This window comes from Pleurodeles waltl, chromosome 2_2 (genome assembly GCF_031143425.1).
Source record: "Pleurodeles waltl isolate 20211129_DDA chromosome 2_2, aPleWal1.hap1.20221129, whole genome shotgun sequence".
NCBI classification, from domain to species: Eukaryota; Metazoa; Chordata; class Amphibia; order Caudata; family Salamandridae; genus Pleurodeles; species Pleurodeles waltl.
This window is the reverse complement of record NC_090439.1, coordinates 297120855-297135318: the sequence shown is the minus strand read 5'-3', so window position 1 is coordinate 297135318 and position 14464 is coordinate 297120855. Positions and strand designations below refer to the sequence as shown.

The window sequence follows — 14464 nt, the reverse complement described above, 5'->3', positions numbered from 1 at the left end:
TCCTCAGGCAGCAAATGTTTTATGACAGACAATTGTTGGGACTGCTTTCTAAAGAGACTAAGACTGGATGTTTTTGTCAAGACCTGTGCCTTTCACTTTATTTTTCCTACTGCCTGGCCTTGGATTACACGACACTGACGGGCTGTTTGCCTATCTGAACTGTTTCACTTTCATGTTTCCATTTTATTATACACACCAGCATATTCCACACACAAAACACACCCACATCTACAGTGCAACCGCAGCCAATGGCTCACGAGGCTCTGAAGAGGGCGTTACAGGAAAACGTCCACAGAGCACAGAGCTGGGTGACAGCAGCCGAGACCTCCTCTCTCACTACATTGTATGAAAGGGTGTGTGCGCGCGGGCTCACACTTGTGAAACATGCCGGAATAAAGGTTGTCAGCGCCGGCGGCTGCTTGCACAACGTGTTATAGCCCCGGGGGCGCCTCCCTGGTTGGTTGAGGCGCTGGATGCTTCTGTTTTTTTGTTCTGATGCAACGATCCTCTGCGATGAGGAACTCGACTATTACCGGGGACTGCTCCAGTGCTACACCCAGCACCTACCAACCTTTAGACAGCAACAATAAGTGACAGCTCCGGAGCGGGTGCAGCATTTTGGACATGCTTTAAGGAATATTTTGCACCCGTGCCTCGTGATGGGGAGAGCAGGCAAGGGCACGACCATCTGACGGGGCTGTAGGGAGCACTGCCCCTTTTGAGGTCAAGGCTCTCACCCGGGGGAGGTGGGAGGGTGCACCCCAGGGGCCTGGGGAGGAGGAGGGGATCCGCGCTGCACGGCAGAGGGTGGAGGGAGAGGAGCCGGCTCTGCAGCTTCTCGGCTGCTGTCACCGCAAGGGCAGCGGAGGTGGCGGCCGCCCCTGCAGCCAGACCTGCGGCGTGTGCAGTGCGGCGGCGCCCCGCTCCTCCCCGCTGAAGAGGCAGCGCCCCCTCCCCGGCTGCTGGCGCCGAGGTTTCCCCCGCTCTGCTTCTTTGTGCCCCCCTCGGGGGTCGCCGCCCTCCTGGCCGCCACCATGCTGCCCGGGGTGGGGGTGTTTGGCACCAGCCTCACCACCCGGGTGATCATCCCGCTGCTGCAGGAGGAGGGCTTCGCGGTGAAGGCGCTGTGGGGCCGCACGCAGGAGGAAGCCGAGGAGCTGGCGCGCGAGATGAGCGTGCCCTTCTGCACCAGCCGCATCGACGAGGTGCTGCTGCACCAGGACGTGGACCTGGTCTGCATCAACCTGCCGCCCCCGCTCACGCGCCAGATCGCCGTCAAGACCCTGGGTAAGCGAGGCCGTGCAGCTTCCGTGCACGAGAGCCGCCCTCTTGAAGCATCATGCCCGTCTGTGTGTATTTATAGGTAGACATAGTACCCTGATATAGACACGCGTATTCTGATGTGGGCATGTGCATCCTGCCATAGATGTGTATGTGTATTCTGGTGAACGAGCTCCTATAGAAACTCTTCTGACATGGAGTTATGGATTCATTTATACATACGTACAACACTAGTACATCCCGATGTAATCTTAGTTAATCTGGTTGGTGAACCTAGTTATCTTAATACAGACACGTAACTTAAAAACATAAACACAGACACACTCAATCAGTGCCTTTTTTATTCCCTGTATAGATGTGCGTATCCTGATATGCACATAATTGTCTTAATATTTGCTTACATATCCTATTAAAGACATGTATATCATGATATAGACAGTTGGGTCCTGATAAAGCCGGGTCACTTGATATAGACAGGGCCATCCTAATATAGACATAGGTATCCTTATAGAGGGAACATACTTGATATTTTCAAGTTAGGTTAAGTATAGTTAGGTTTAGATTTACTGTTCTTAACTCCACATCCATGCACCTATATATTGTCAGGGTGCGTATACGTAGAATGTAGCAAAACCTACCTTCACAGTATTTTGGTAGGTGATATTTTGGCTACAATATTGTTTTAGGACACTATTCGCCCACAATACTTCAGGGGTATACCGTGGTGGGAGTGGAACTGTTGACAAAAACCAGAAAGGTTTGACCTTTGAACACAATGACAAGTCTCTGTATTTTTGCCCCCGGATCACGTGCCACAAAAGACTCTCCATTGAATATACTTGTTGGGGTGTCAGACATACTCGAAGGAGGGCCAGATCTATTGCAGATATTCTACTCAAGACATATAAACTACATGTACATACAATGAATCTAGATCAAGCTCAAATGCATTGCTAATGATTTCCTGAATATCTTGGAACAAGAACAAAGGTTCAATGGCTCTTATTTCAATGTCAGTACAGGTATGAACAGATCAATGAACACCTGTGATTAACTGATTCATTCATTCTTCAATAACAGAAAGAAGCACAGTCTCTCCAATTGGAAAACAGTGTATCCGTGTATATCCATTTTAGTGTTCTAATGTATAGTGGTGCATGGTGCAGTGCTCAAAGATGCAGCATGTGAACAATAAAAATGTGATACACATATATATATTGAACACGAAGGATGCCCCCTACTCCAATATTAAACAGTCGACTTGAATACTTTGTTTTCTTTGTTTCAAATCAGTCTGTTTTAGAGAATCCCTTTTACAGTGTCAATGTTTCTGCCCACACCCTGATTCCCGTGGGTCTCCTCAGGACCCTTGTTGATTCTCTTCCCACTTTCCCCACCATGTCCCCTATTTCTTTACCCTTTAACACTTTTTTCACTTTAGTATTAAACGTATGTCCTCTAACCGATATTGACTCTAGAGGTCCCCATTTTCTTTCTTTTAAAAACTGTTTTTAGATCATTAATATTTATGTTTTTAAACGCTATTTGATTTTTCAGTTATTTCTGACCAAATTCTATTTCATTTAGCACGTTTCCCACTAAGTGGCTTCTCTATTGTTTGGGTTCTCAGAAAGGAGTTTCTGTTATTTTGTATTTCTGTGAATTTACTTACTACAGACAGGCTACTGCAAATGACAATACTTCGAATATGCTATCTCCTGGTTGTACTGTTTCGATGGTCGATGGGTGGGCTTGGGATTGTTTCACATTTTCACACTGAGATTATTGAATGGTATGCCGGCAAGCCTTCTTTCCAATAACAAACAGCTAACCTTTTGCTTTCATTCTGATTTAATGAAAGCTTACTTGCAATCCCATTTGTGGGTGAAATCACCTCATTGGCTTGTCTGAGACCAACTGAATACATTATACCAACATTTTATGTCAAGTGTTCTGGTAACAACATATATATGCTGACTTAGTCAATGAACATAGGTGAAGTATGTGGTATTTTGAAAGAGAGAGTTGGTTATCTCCCCTTCATAAAGTTAATCTTCGAAGATAAGAGAATCTAATTGGCTTCTCATTAGGACCTTGCTTGGTGGAAATAGCAAACAACTCAAAGTATGTTTTGCTTCGTGCTTGTACGGCTTGTCTTGATGTCTTCCAGGTTGTTTTTCAGAAAATACTCTAAAACAAGAAAGATGTTTTATCACTGCAAATAAAAACTTTATTACAAACATGGGCCAATAAAGGTATTTAATGTAGAAGAATTTGTGAAAGAATATTTGTTGCAGCCAGGAATAAAGACCTGTTGAATTTGGAAATAGATATAACCCCACATAAGGCCCTATCCAGGGGAGTCCAGTAGTGGCCGAAATATAAACCAACTGTGTTTTGGTCTTATTTCAGTGCTCTTGTACTATTCTTTGTTCATGGATTAACACTGACTGACTAAAAATGTCCTTTAATAGAAATAGTATTCTCCTTTCTAAGAACATGTTGTAGTGAATCCTGGTTTGTTTTAACGGGATAACAGGAGTTAGCTTAGCCGTAGGCTTGTAAACTCGTGCCCCCGTCACCCAGTGACTTTTAACCTACTTAGCTTGCTCTGTCTTAGTCCATTTAATTATTTATTTCCTTTAAAATGGCGGCCCTGTTTATAGTTAGGCCACTTGTTGTGGGTTCTATTATCAGTGTCACTGCGCCAAGGCGTCAAGATCAAGCACAAAAGACAAACATACAGTAGGCATTCACACTTAGGGATTTTCCCTCTCTATACTTTCGAGGAATTGTTGATATTAATTGCTGTCCCAAGCATGCCTGTTATCTATTGTTATGAATAACACTTATGTCAAGGGACCTTGTAGATCTGTATAAATACACCACTTTTAAACAGATAATCAGAGGGATTCCGACCAGAGGGCATCGCCACCATCGCTGATACCGATGCTGCAGTCATCTTGACGCTGACCCAGTCTTCGTGCCCCTGTGGAGTCTGAGATAGAGACCTCATTCCAAGGTAACGAGGGTTGGGGGCTCCTCTCATGGACACGGCTTTGGCAGATTAGGTTTAACGAACCCAGCTCTCCTTTTTTAGGTAGGAGGTTAGACCTACTCTCCTTAGGGTATTAGGGCTTATTCCATTTTATACCTATACATATATTTCTTTCATATATTGCATAATGGAACTTATCACAAAGCAGTTATGTTAAATAAAAACTATTATCACTTCACTGCATCTGTGTTATTGCCTTTGTTTGTATGAGACATAATAATCTGTGAGAAAAGGGTAATATCCGTTTAACCACGACAACCCTGAGAGATCTTATTCTGAGTCCATGCGTAAGCGACTGCTACAAATCACCTTTTTACTATTGTGTTTCTGGTGAAGTACTGCTAGTAAGCCGGTAAGGTTTGGACAACAGTTACAACTAGTTGTAGGAAGAAACTTAGTCACCTACAAACGAAAGTACTGTCATCCTGAGACCAGCAGTCTTGCTCAGAGCAAGAGTCCAAACTACGACAATGTAGGACCTTGGGTCATGCTTCTCAGACATCTTCCAATGTGAACTGGCTGTGTCAGAGTGGAATCTAACCTGATGTGTTCTCAACACCAGTTTTACTTTATTTATGCATCACTCATCTGGAGATGCTTAGACGTTTCTTCCTTTGACATTCCTTACTATTAGCGTTCCACTGATAATACTCTGTTATAAGATTATATATCTGTCACACTTCACAGCCCACCTATTTGCTGCCGAATTATTGGTTGACCAAGAACCTTAACATTTATCTTAAAATAGCCTGAATATATGGTTATGTAGAGCAAACAACTGGGTTTTCCTGTCATTTTGAAAGAGCAAAAAAATTAGAGGAAGTTTCTATTTACCAACCAGTCTTGAAGATATGGACATCTTGAAATTGGCTTGGGCTCCCTTACCTGTGGCTAAGTAGGAGGCAGGTTGTGCTGTTGACTAATTTATTGTGCTTCATTGACTAGTATTGGGGATTACCATTATCTTCTTAGACAGGACATATGGAGCAAAGACACTTCCCTGACTCGTGTGATGACCAACAGTGTGGTACTTTTAATCTCAATAGGATTTGGATTGCAGTTGGAAGCTAACTCTTTTCTAAGGGGAGACAACCCCTATTGCGATATTTTGGTAGCAGCTGCCAGTCTCTTTTGATGTCAGATTCAGTGGCCTCACTATCTGTCCTATCTAGCATGAGCTGATGTTTTTAGAATTAAAAATCAGGGGGATCAGAGCCTTTTCCTACCCAGAGGCTTTGGGAGCAGTTGGAGTGAATGCAGCTTTTTGACACAGTAAGGAATCTGCATACATGACAGGCTGATTTACATACTTTACAAGGGAGAAAGTCAGAACTTATCATGAGAACACATGTATTATGAAATACATAGTAGATCCTACTTTGTAGTTCATTCTTTGTCATAAGAGGTCTGATGTTCTTATTCTCTGGAGCTTTGAAGCCTGGTGCTTTGTACACACTTCTAGGTTGGGCTTCACTGCGTCTTAGATGTTGAAGGCACTTGGGCGCAAATTATCAAAAAGCAGAGTCTATGCAGGGTAAGCTGCAAAGAGTCTGGATCTGTCACCTATATCTTATACGTTGTTCATTTTTGGCTTGAACAGGGGATTGGTACATGAATCCAATGCTATGAGAGCACATGCTATTTTATGGGGAAGATAAATTGATGCTAGCCAGTTTCATTTCTAACTGTGCATGTGTGATGTGTAAGTTAAGGATTTTTTTTTAATTACATTCTGTTATTTTTTCACGTACAGTTTGTTTTATTTTAGCAGCGTCACTGTTCTCTTAAGAAATTAATAGATGGAAGAAAATAGAGAATCAGTGCCACTGCCTTCTATGAGAGGGCACCTGGGAATTGATGGTAATAACATATGCACTTTCACACTCCTGTTTATTGTATGACAGTACAGTGATGGGGAATAATATTATACTTTTTACGCTTTTCTATGAGTGACAGTCATAGCTGACAGATTCTTCACTAAATTACCTGTCAACATTTTGTGTGTTGAAATGTCTAAGTACCCCGCTTGCCGTTGTTTTAGTCATGCGTCTAATATATTTTACTTTACAAAATATTTTGTTGCGTGGCATATTGCAACACGTGCCTTGGTGTACCTTGCTGTGTTTTTTTAACTCATGAACTTGTACCCAAGCCCGCAGGTCCTCTCCTAGTACCTGGCAAACTCTCAGCGCCCTGCCCATTGCTCCACATTGCCACCAAAGGCTTCCAAGCCCTTGAAATAGAACTGGTCCAGTGCAGCTGAGACTGCGGTTTCACCTGAGACACCGCCTAACCTGGAGCCTTTTAGAAGCAGGCAGCCATTTTGATCGATTGGCTCCTAAATAAGTCCCATTATTTGAGCACAAAGCAAACACACAGTATGTTTTCAGGAGATCAGCAATCGTTATAGTGAGATGCAGCAGTATAGAATCTGAGAGGTGGCTGCCTAAATATCCCTAAGGCCAAGAATGTTTTTATGTTTATATTTTAGCGCACACGGGGCATTTTGACAATAAATGCTGCACGTATCAACAAAATACAGCACATAGAATGCCTTAGCTTTTTTGAAGGGTACGTTAAGATGGACGACAGTATATGACAGTAGACACTTTTCTCATACGTATATTTATGCAAGTATTGTTGCAACGACCAATCCAAAAAGATCACACTTTTCTCTAAAACCTTAAAAGATTTTATGGAGCTAATATTGTCAGCTAGTGACAGTTGAGTGTCATTGTTCAAAGTGGCCTATTACATACCATTAGTTCTACTGTTAGTCCCAGGGCTCGTGTGAAAGGTCTCTTCACATTCTCATTGTTGACACTAAAGTTTAATTCAGAGGTTTTTCGTGGCATTGAGGAGTCGACATCAATTTAATCTTAGCCAAATAGAGCTCGGTTTTCAACTTCTCACTAAGATGCTTTACAAATGTGCAGAAACTGAACAACATGGTGGTTTTCAATCTTGCCTTAATCAAAGAAGGGTAAAAAGACATTGGACATGTGTATAAAAGCAAACTTCGAGTTAACAGGGAAGGTATCAGACCTCAATGTCATTGGACTCGTCAACATTGTTCAATACAAAAGATCAAGCTGTTTTGGTAGATCTACTATGAATTGTTATGCGTATTGGGACCTTACCCTCCTAAACCACATTACTTGTGCCTCGTGACAATCCCACATCCTAGTACGGGTGTCGGAATTACAAGTACTTTGGAAAAATCAAGCAGTCGAATTTTTCACCAGCTAATTTCCAGCAGGTAAAACCTCCGAAAAGGTACTAAGTGAAAAAGACCTGGTAATGCCTGTTTGAGAGCAAAACTCATAATTGCCAATAAAGAAACAACCCCAGAGTATTGCTATTTATCTGATGCAGTGATGATGCTGTTAGGAAGAACTCGTAACTGAGAGGCCTTAGTGGATGAGGTCACATTCATTAGATAAATCACAGAGCTCGGAAACATTATTTTTATTGTCTTCAACAGCAGCGTAGAGAAGCCTCACCCCTTATAAATATTTTATACCACTATAATATACTATTTTGTCATCGGTCTGTTGGAGATGAATATCTTTACAAAGGATAAACGTCTCATTTGAAGTGGAGGGAAAGGATTTTATCATTTATGTTGACATAGTGGTTCCTTTCACATGAAGTGCATATCATATTAGGATGTGGCCGTGTACATCTTTATGTGGTTAAATAAGGCACCACGTGGTTATATCAGGCCAGTGATGTCCAGTGTTGGTCCACCAGGGCCAGATCCGTTCCAGGGTTTATAAACAATCCCTTTCTATGCTAGAAATGTTTAAGCTAAATTTATGGCAAGTAAATATCCTGAAACTCAGTATGGATCTGGCTCTCAGAGATTAGTGTTAAACTCGGCTGATATAGACATTAATCTCTTCTAAAATCTAGAAGAAAAGAATATAGTCCACTCATGCTTTTCCAACCAAGCAGTAACAAACACTACTTTTGCATCCTAAGTTAACCATCACGGCAAACGTGTCTACTTTTGTCTACCAGGATCAGAGATCCACAAGAATGTAATTATTATGTTTGAGGCAAGGAGAATGTATTCAGGCAGTGCAAACACGTTTTCTCTGGAATCTTAGCATATTTAGGACACTTTCCTTGGTCAATACGGGCTCTATGAGCAGGACTGGGGCATCTTTAATCATTCAGCAACTCTTGACTCTCTTGCTCCATTACATACCTATCAACTCACCCACATGCGATGGGTGTCACTCTCTTTTTACTGCTATTCACCTTCCTGACAAACAGTATGCCTCCAAAACTACAATAGGGTCACCCGCTTTTAAAAGCTTTGTCGGCCTCCAAAAAGTGTTCATTCCCTATTCACCTTAATGGACTCACCCTTTTTAAATGCCTCACTCCAACTGCATTTTTGAATGAAGAGGTTGACCGGTATGTATTTAGTCACAGGTGTCTGGTGACGTTGCAGTCAAAGCCTTCCAGCCATTCCTGTTAGAGTGGCTCCCTCGCAAATACATGAATTACTGACAGCAGCAACTCTATTGACATGGCTCCCAGCATGCACCGGAAAATACAGACTGAGGGACAACGTTACTATTTTTTCATGCATGACAGTGCAGCAAACAAAGTTGCTGCATTGCCGGAAAGGGAGAGAGCAGGAGAGCGTCAGATCTAACAAGATATGACGCTGCAGCCGTTAGCCCCTGCGCTGGCGCTCTTCATGCTGCCTAACGGCACGCTTAGTTTCGTACTGCAAGGGTGCCTTTCTTTTACGAAAAACTATGCTCAGGCATAATTTTAAACTTTTCTAAGTTTGTGTGTTGTACAGTAGAAAAAGAAACCTTTTTTACAACTATGCTCCTGTCTCGAGGTGTTAATTTTTGGTGCAAGGCCTATCTACAAATATTAGCAGATAGTGCTTTGTGTCAAAAGAACATGGGTGGTTAGAGGGGAATGCCCATGTGCCAATCAAAGGACACTTATTTGATGCAACGTAGTGCAAAGTGCTTCTTTGTGTTTCTTTAGGGTTACCTTCCAGTGGAAATCATGCATTGAGCTGAAAAGTAAATCCCAAATCAAAACTTTGTGCTGTTGTGCATCACTTTTTGTGACTTTGAACCAGTGTGAAGTGGCGATAAATTTAATCCTTAGTTTGACTGCAGATACAACTCGCCAGGCATCCCTAGTCTACACCTCATCACACCAGTAATAAACAGTTTTAGACTTTTCATTTCTCTGTGCCTTTACACTATTTCCACCTCACGGGCTGGTCCCATGCTGTCACATTTGTAGTTCCTCCATTTTTACTGTGTAGCACCTCCAATGCTTCACTCTCCATCCTAGAAAGCAGTGCTTAATTTGATTGCAGGTGGTGGGCACCAGCATACATTTTTGACTACATGCACTTTTTTTTCATCAGCAGATTCTGACCCAAAGGAACTGAGAGAAAGGCAGGAAAAGGACCAAGAAGGAGGGAGGAGCAGGGGCTTAACACAGGCTTCTGCAGCCCCTGCACGCAGGGGGATCTCAGTCCATCAAGTGGTCCCCCATTCTTCTAAAGGTCAATGAATATCTATGAGATATGGGAGACTCGGGCCCCTCATCACATCCTGCGAAGGGTTTCAACGTTTTGAAGTTTTGGTCCTCGGCAAAAGAGAACGACAGAAAAACAGTGAAAAAGAGAGAAAGCTGGGATAAAAACAAACCTGCAAGAGTGAGATAGAGAAGAAGTGTAGAGTCGTGAATTAGGTAGAATGAAGAGTAGGCAATTTTGATATTCGACAACCTTATTGGTCCCAGCTCTGTGGCGGGCCTTGAAGGAAAACCTCTTGCATTGTTTTTATATCTTTTTTTTTGTACAAATTAGCAACTACTTGTTTTAGTTTTGGGACAGTTTCTTATCAAAAGTTTTTGAGTGTATCTGGTGAGCAGTGCTTTTATTTTGAAGTAATTTGAATGCTTATGTCATGCTTTGACTTGAACAACAGTCTGAGTATTGTGTGTAATATGTTTGCCACATACGGCCAGCAGAGTGGTTTGAGGAAGGGGAAGGTGCTTATGAACTTGTTAGCACGGTTCACTCTTAGTGCAGGGGTGGTTTAGAGTCTCTGTTTCTCTTTGGAGGTCTGAAGCACAGCATGTCTCTAGGCCTCACGTGACAGCAGAGCTGGCTACATGGCCTACTGTTACCAGTTTTTTAAACCATACATAGAGTGGGCTTTGGCTTCACGCAGATAAGTATTTTTCTCTCTCCTCATGTCATTGGCTGTTTGGTGTGTTACCGCCTCCAATGGAGTGCTTGGATTGCACTGAACTATTTTACATATCAAAAGTACACTGGACCATCACACATTAATAGTTATCTCATAAATTCAATCTTACAGAAAACAACTTTTTTGTTTTCTTTCTTCACTGCTGCAGGCTTTTACAATTTTTTTGTTCAGGAATCAAAATGCAGGCAAGACCTAGCAGCTTTGCAAAGGCTTGCTCATTGCATTGCTTTGTTTTGAATCCACAGTCGTCTGAACAGTTGTGGCCATGTGATCAAGTCTGGATTTAGGTAAATTGTATTAGAGCAATCACTGTCTAATGATGTTACGCTTCGACTACTCAGATATCTGGGGGTTCCGAGGTCAGAGTTGCGTGCATGTAGCATCCTTTTGTTACAGCTGTATGAAGTAAAGCAGTGGCACCCAACTTTTTGACTTCTGTGGACCCCCACTTTACCATTGCTGGAACCTGGGGACCCCCACTGAATCATTATTGGAATCCGGGGATCCCCAACTGAGTCATTACTGAAAGCTGGGGACCTAATCTGTTAATATTATATAATTTCCTGAGCAGTCAAAGACTTCCTGAGGAGGCTTTGCGGACCCACAGGGGTCCTCTGATCTCAGGTTGGGAACCACTGAAGTAAAGGCTTTCTGAAGTATGGATGTTTGGTATGGATGTCCTCTCTGTGCTGGGTAAGGTGTCTGCTAGGAGTCCATGAGTGATGTGGCTGACTTAGACTTGGCACTGGGTAGTAGTAAGAGAATCAAATAACCGACCCAGAGATTATCTCTGCATCATACAACTAACCACCATACTAGGTGATTTGCTCTAAGAACATAGAAAGAGACTGAGATAGAGGAACAAAATCAGGCAGCCAAATCCAAGAACTAGTTCCTTAAAGGTCCAGATGTGGGGCGTCCAATGTAAACCCAGGCGGGCCAGATCCATGCCTGATTTTTTAATTAGACACACAAGACAGATTTGTATACAGTGAAATTGAAGGGAAAATACCTTTCATTGTCAGTTTATTATAAAATCTGGTATGATCGACTTTCCTGGCCATATGTTTCACATCCATGAACCATTTACAGTTTGGACGAGATTAAGAACATGATCGGGAAAACAAATATTATTTCAACAAATGTTTAAGTTAGGGTTATAAATTACATCATCATTAGAAAGGGATAATTTTCAGAGACAACAGACCTGACCTTGGCAAGTTGGTGTGCTTAAATATTGGGGCCCTATGCTTGCAGTAAATGATTTAAATATAAAAATGACTAATGTAGTTTTATTAGAACAGTACGGCTGATCGCTAGCAAACGTGTACTTAGAACAGGTATAAAAGTCTCTTGTAGTATTCGTGCACTTCACTGGAAAATATGATTCTGATAAGAACAAACATAACATGTGTTTGAATTACTGTAAGCTGAAGACAGCTTAAATACACAAGAAAGAATTAAAAAAAAAGTCCACCAGTGGTTAAAGAGGACTGACACTAGGCCCCTTTATGTATGTATCTATGTATATGTAAATATGTAAGTATTTTTTACGATTTTCTTTTATTTCATGAGGATGCCGAGACAGCCACAGCTGTCTTTAGGAAAGACCTATAAAGACTAAAAAGACACAGAATAACACTCATAGAAAGTGGTATATTGTTATCCAGGTAATTTTTACAGTCCTGGAATTTCCTTTTACAGAGCATTGTTCTCAGGTGTTGTTGGTTGTACTGTTTCAGTTGAACCCTTACCAGGATTATCAGCCCCAGAATTCAATGATTTGTTAAATGAAAACAAAGGAAAGGAAACTAGGTGACCTGGTGACACGGAGTTATCTAATAACTCTATTTCTACTTTTATTTTATTTATGTTATTTAGGGCTCTACCATGGCTTCCAAATTCTTTTGGATAGGGGTGTGTATATATGAGTGACAGTAGGAAAAAAGTACTCTACCAAGTACCCAGAGACTGCCTCTGATTTCATGCGAAGGGAGGCATTTAAGAGCACTTTTATGGAGCAGGTCATAGCCTATAAGGCCAAGTTACATAGAGCACACATTTCTAAAGTTCAGGCCTTACAAGCAGCAGCTGATAATGCTATGAGGGAATTGATGGGTTCTGAGAGCAGGCTTGGATCTCCAGTCAAGTGGCAAAAAGGGGGGTGGCTAGGGAGGGCAAAACAGGAGCTCAGGGATTTCTTTTCTCTAGTGGAAAAAAAATACTAATGGTAGAGCTTTTCATTCGAAATTATACAAAGAAAGCCAACAAATAGGTAAATTTGCGGCCTGGTCTATGAAAATAAGGAGGAATAAGCAGGCCATCAACAAGGTTGAGATTCCGTCTATCTGTGCAATCGAGGTATGGAGAGAGGAGATAGCTGAGGTTTTTCTTGAACACTGTAGGAATATATATGAAAAATGAATGTAGTTCTCCCAACAAGGCTTGAACAATATTTTAGCACTCTCCATCGACCACAACTCCTACTTCCCAAAAGGATTCTCTGGTTGGGAAAATTGAGCTTTCTGAATTTGCTAATGCACTCAAAAATATGGCAGTGCAAAAGCCAACGAACGCATTGGCATCCCTATAGAAGTTTACAATTGGTTCACAGAGGACTTTCTAACTTTCTTAACATTTCTATTTAATCAAATTAGGGAGGGAGTAGAGACCCCAAATCTCTTAGAGAGTCGATTATTGTCAGTTTTCTTAAAAAGGGCAAAATAGCGGCTGATGTCAATTCTTACTGCCCAGCAAGCCTGTTAAATTTGGATTATAAACTATTTATAAAAATATGGGAACAACAGATCACTTCTGTGGCCCAATTGATAATATATAAACATCAGAACGGGGTCCTTTCCAATAGATCTGTGGCTGCCAACACACATCTTTTGATGCACGCAATCAATTACTAATAAAGAGAAAGCAGTGGTTTTGATGCTGGATGCCAAAAAAGGCTTTTGATTTAGTAAACTGGCAAGCACTATTCTTTATTCTAGTCAAATTTGGATTCCCTGATCAATTTTCAAATATGTTGAAGAAGTTGTATTATAACACAGAGGCTAAGATCATTGTCAACTTCAGGGAAGCCGGTATAGTGAAGATCAATCGAGGTACCGGGCAGGGGTGACCTCTGTCATAATCATGTTTACTTTTTTTTATAGAACCTCCGGCTGTTAGGATTCGCAATAATGAATTCATCGTTCCACCTATAGAACGGACGTCAAAAATTTAACTGTTTGCTGATGAAATGATTTTATATTACAGAGCTGATAGTGCTAATATTCAGAGCTTTAAACACAATTGCAGATTTTATAGGCATGGGAGTACAACATAACTCAAGCAAAGACAGAAATGTGATCATTTAATGCATCACATGTGGATCTTTCACATAGTCTCTAGCTGATCTCGCAGCACCCCATTTTCTAGTTTGGAATTTATGTAACTAACACTTTTTCATAACTTTTTCAATTGAATTATGGTGCTATTCCTAGTAAAGTAAGATCACTTCTTGAAATGTGGACCGTCTTACCATTATACTTGACTGGAAGGGTAGATTTAATGTAAATGTCCATGTTGCGATTATTTTCAATTTGTTTTACAATCTCCCTCTTAAAATTCCCAGCTAATATTTCAAAGACCTAGCTAGATATGCTCTTTCGGAAATGTATATGAAGTAACAAACAGCCAAGGATAAGGATTACGATTTTACATCTAGATAAAACTCGGGGAGGGTTTGCGTTGCCACACTTACTGACTTATTATCAGGCTACTCTTTTGGATAATGTGGTTCAGCTCTTGGCAGAATAGACTGTTTTTGACAATGTTTTATTGAATCAAATGATTTAAGAGAGTGCGA

General features: G+C 41.4%; 1 protein-coding gene across 2 annotated transcripts in view; it reads left to right on the top strand.

Annotated features, from left to right (window-relative positions):
• The first annotated feature begins 298 nt into the window (after positions 1–298).
• The window catches only part of GFOD1 (Gfo/Idh/MocA-like oxidoreductase domain containing 1), a 332915-nt gene continuing 318749 nt past the window's right edge, over positions 299–14464 (top strand). Inside the window, exon 1 of one of the 2 annotated variants that reach the window (XM_069219744.1) lies at positions 299–1287. In XM_069219744.1, the coding sequence (XP_069075845.1) occupies positions 1035–1287 (253 nt within the window). In that variant the 5' untranslated portion in view covers positions 299–1034. Of the gene's footprint in view, positions 1288–4186; positions 4304–14464 lie in introns of those variants that run through there. The other variant, XM_069219746.1, reaches the window with a different exon arrangement.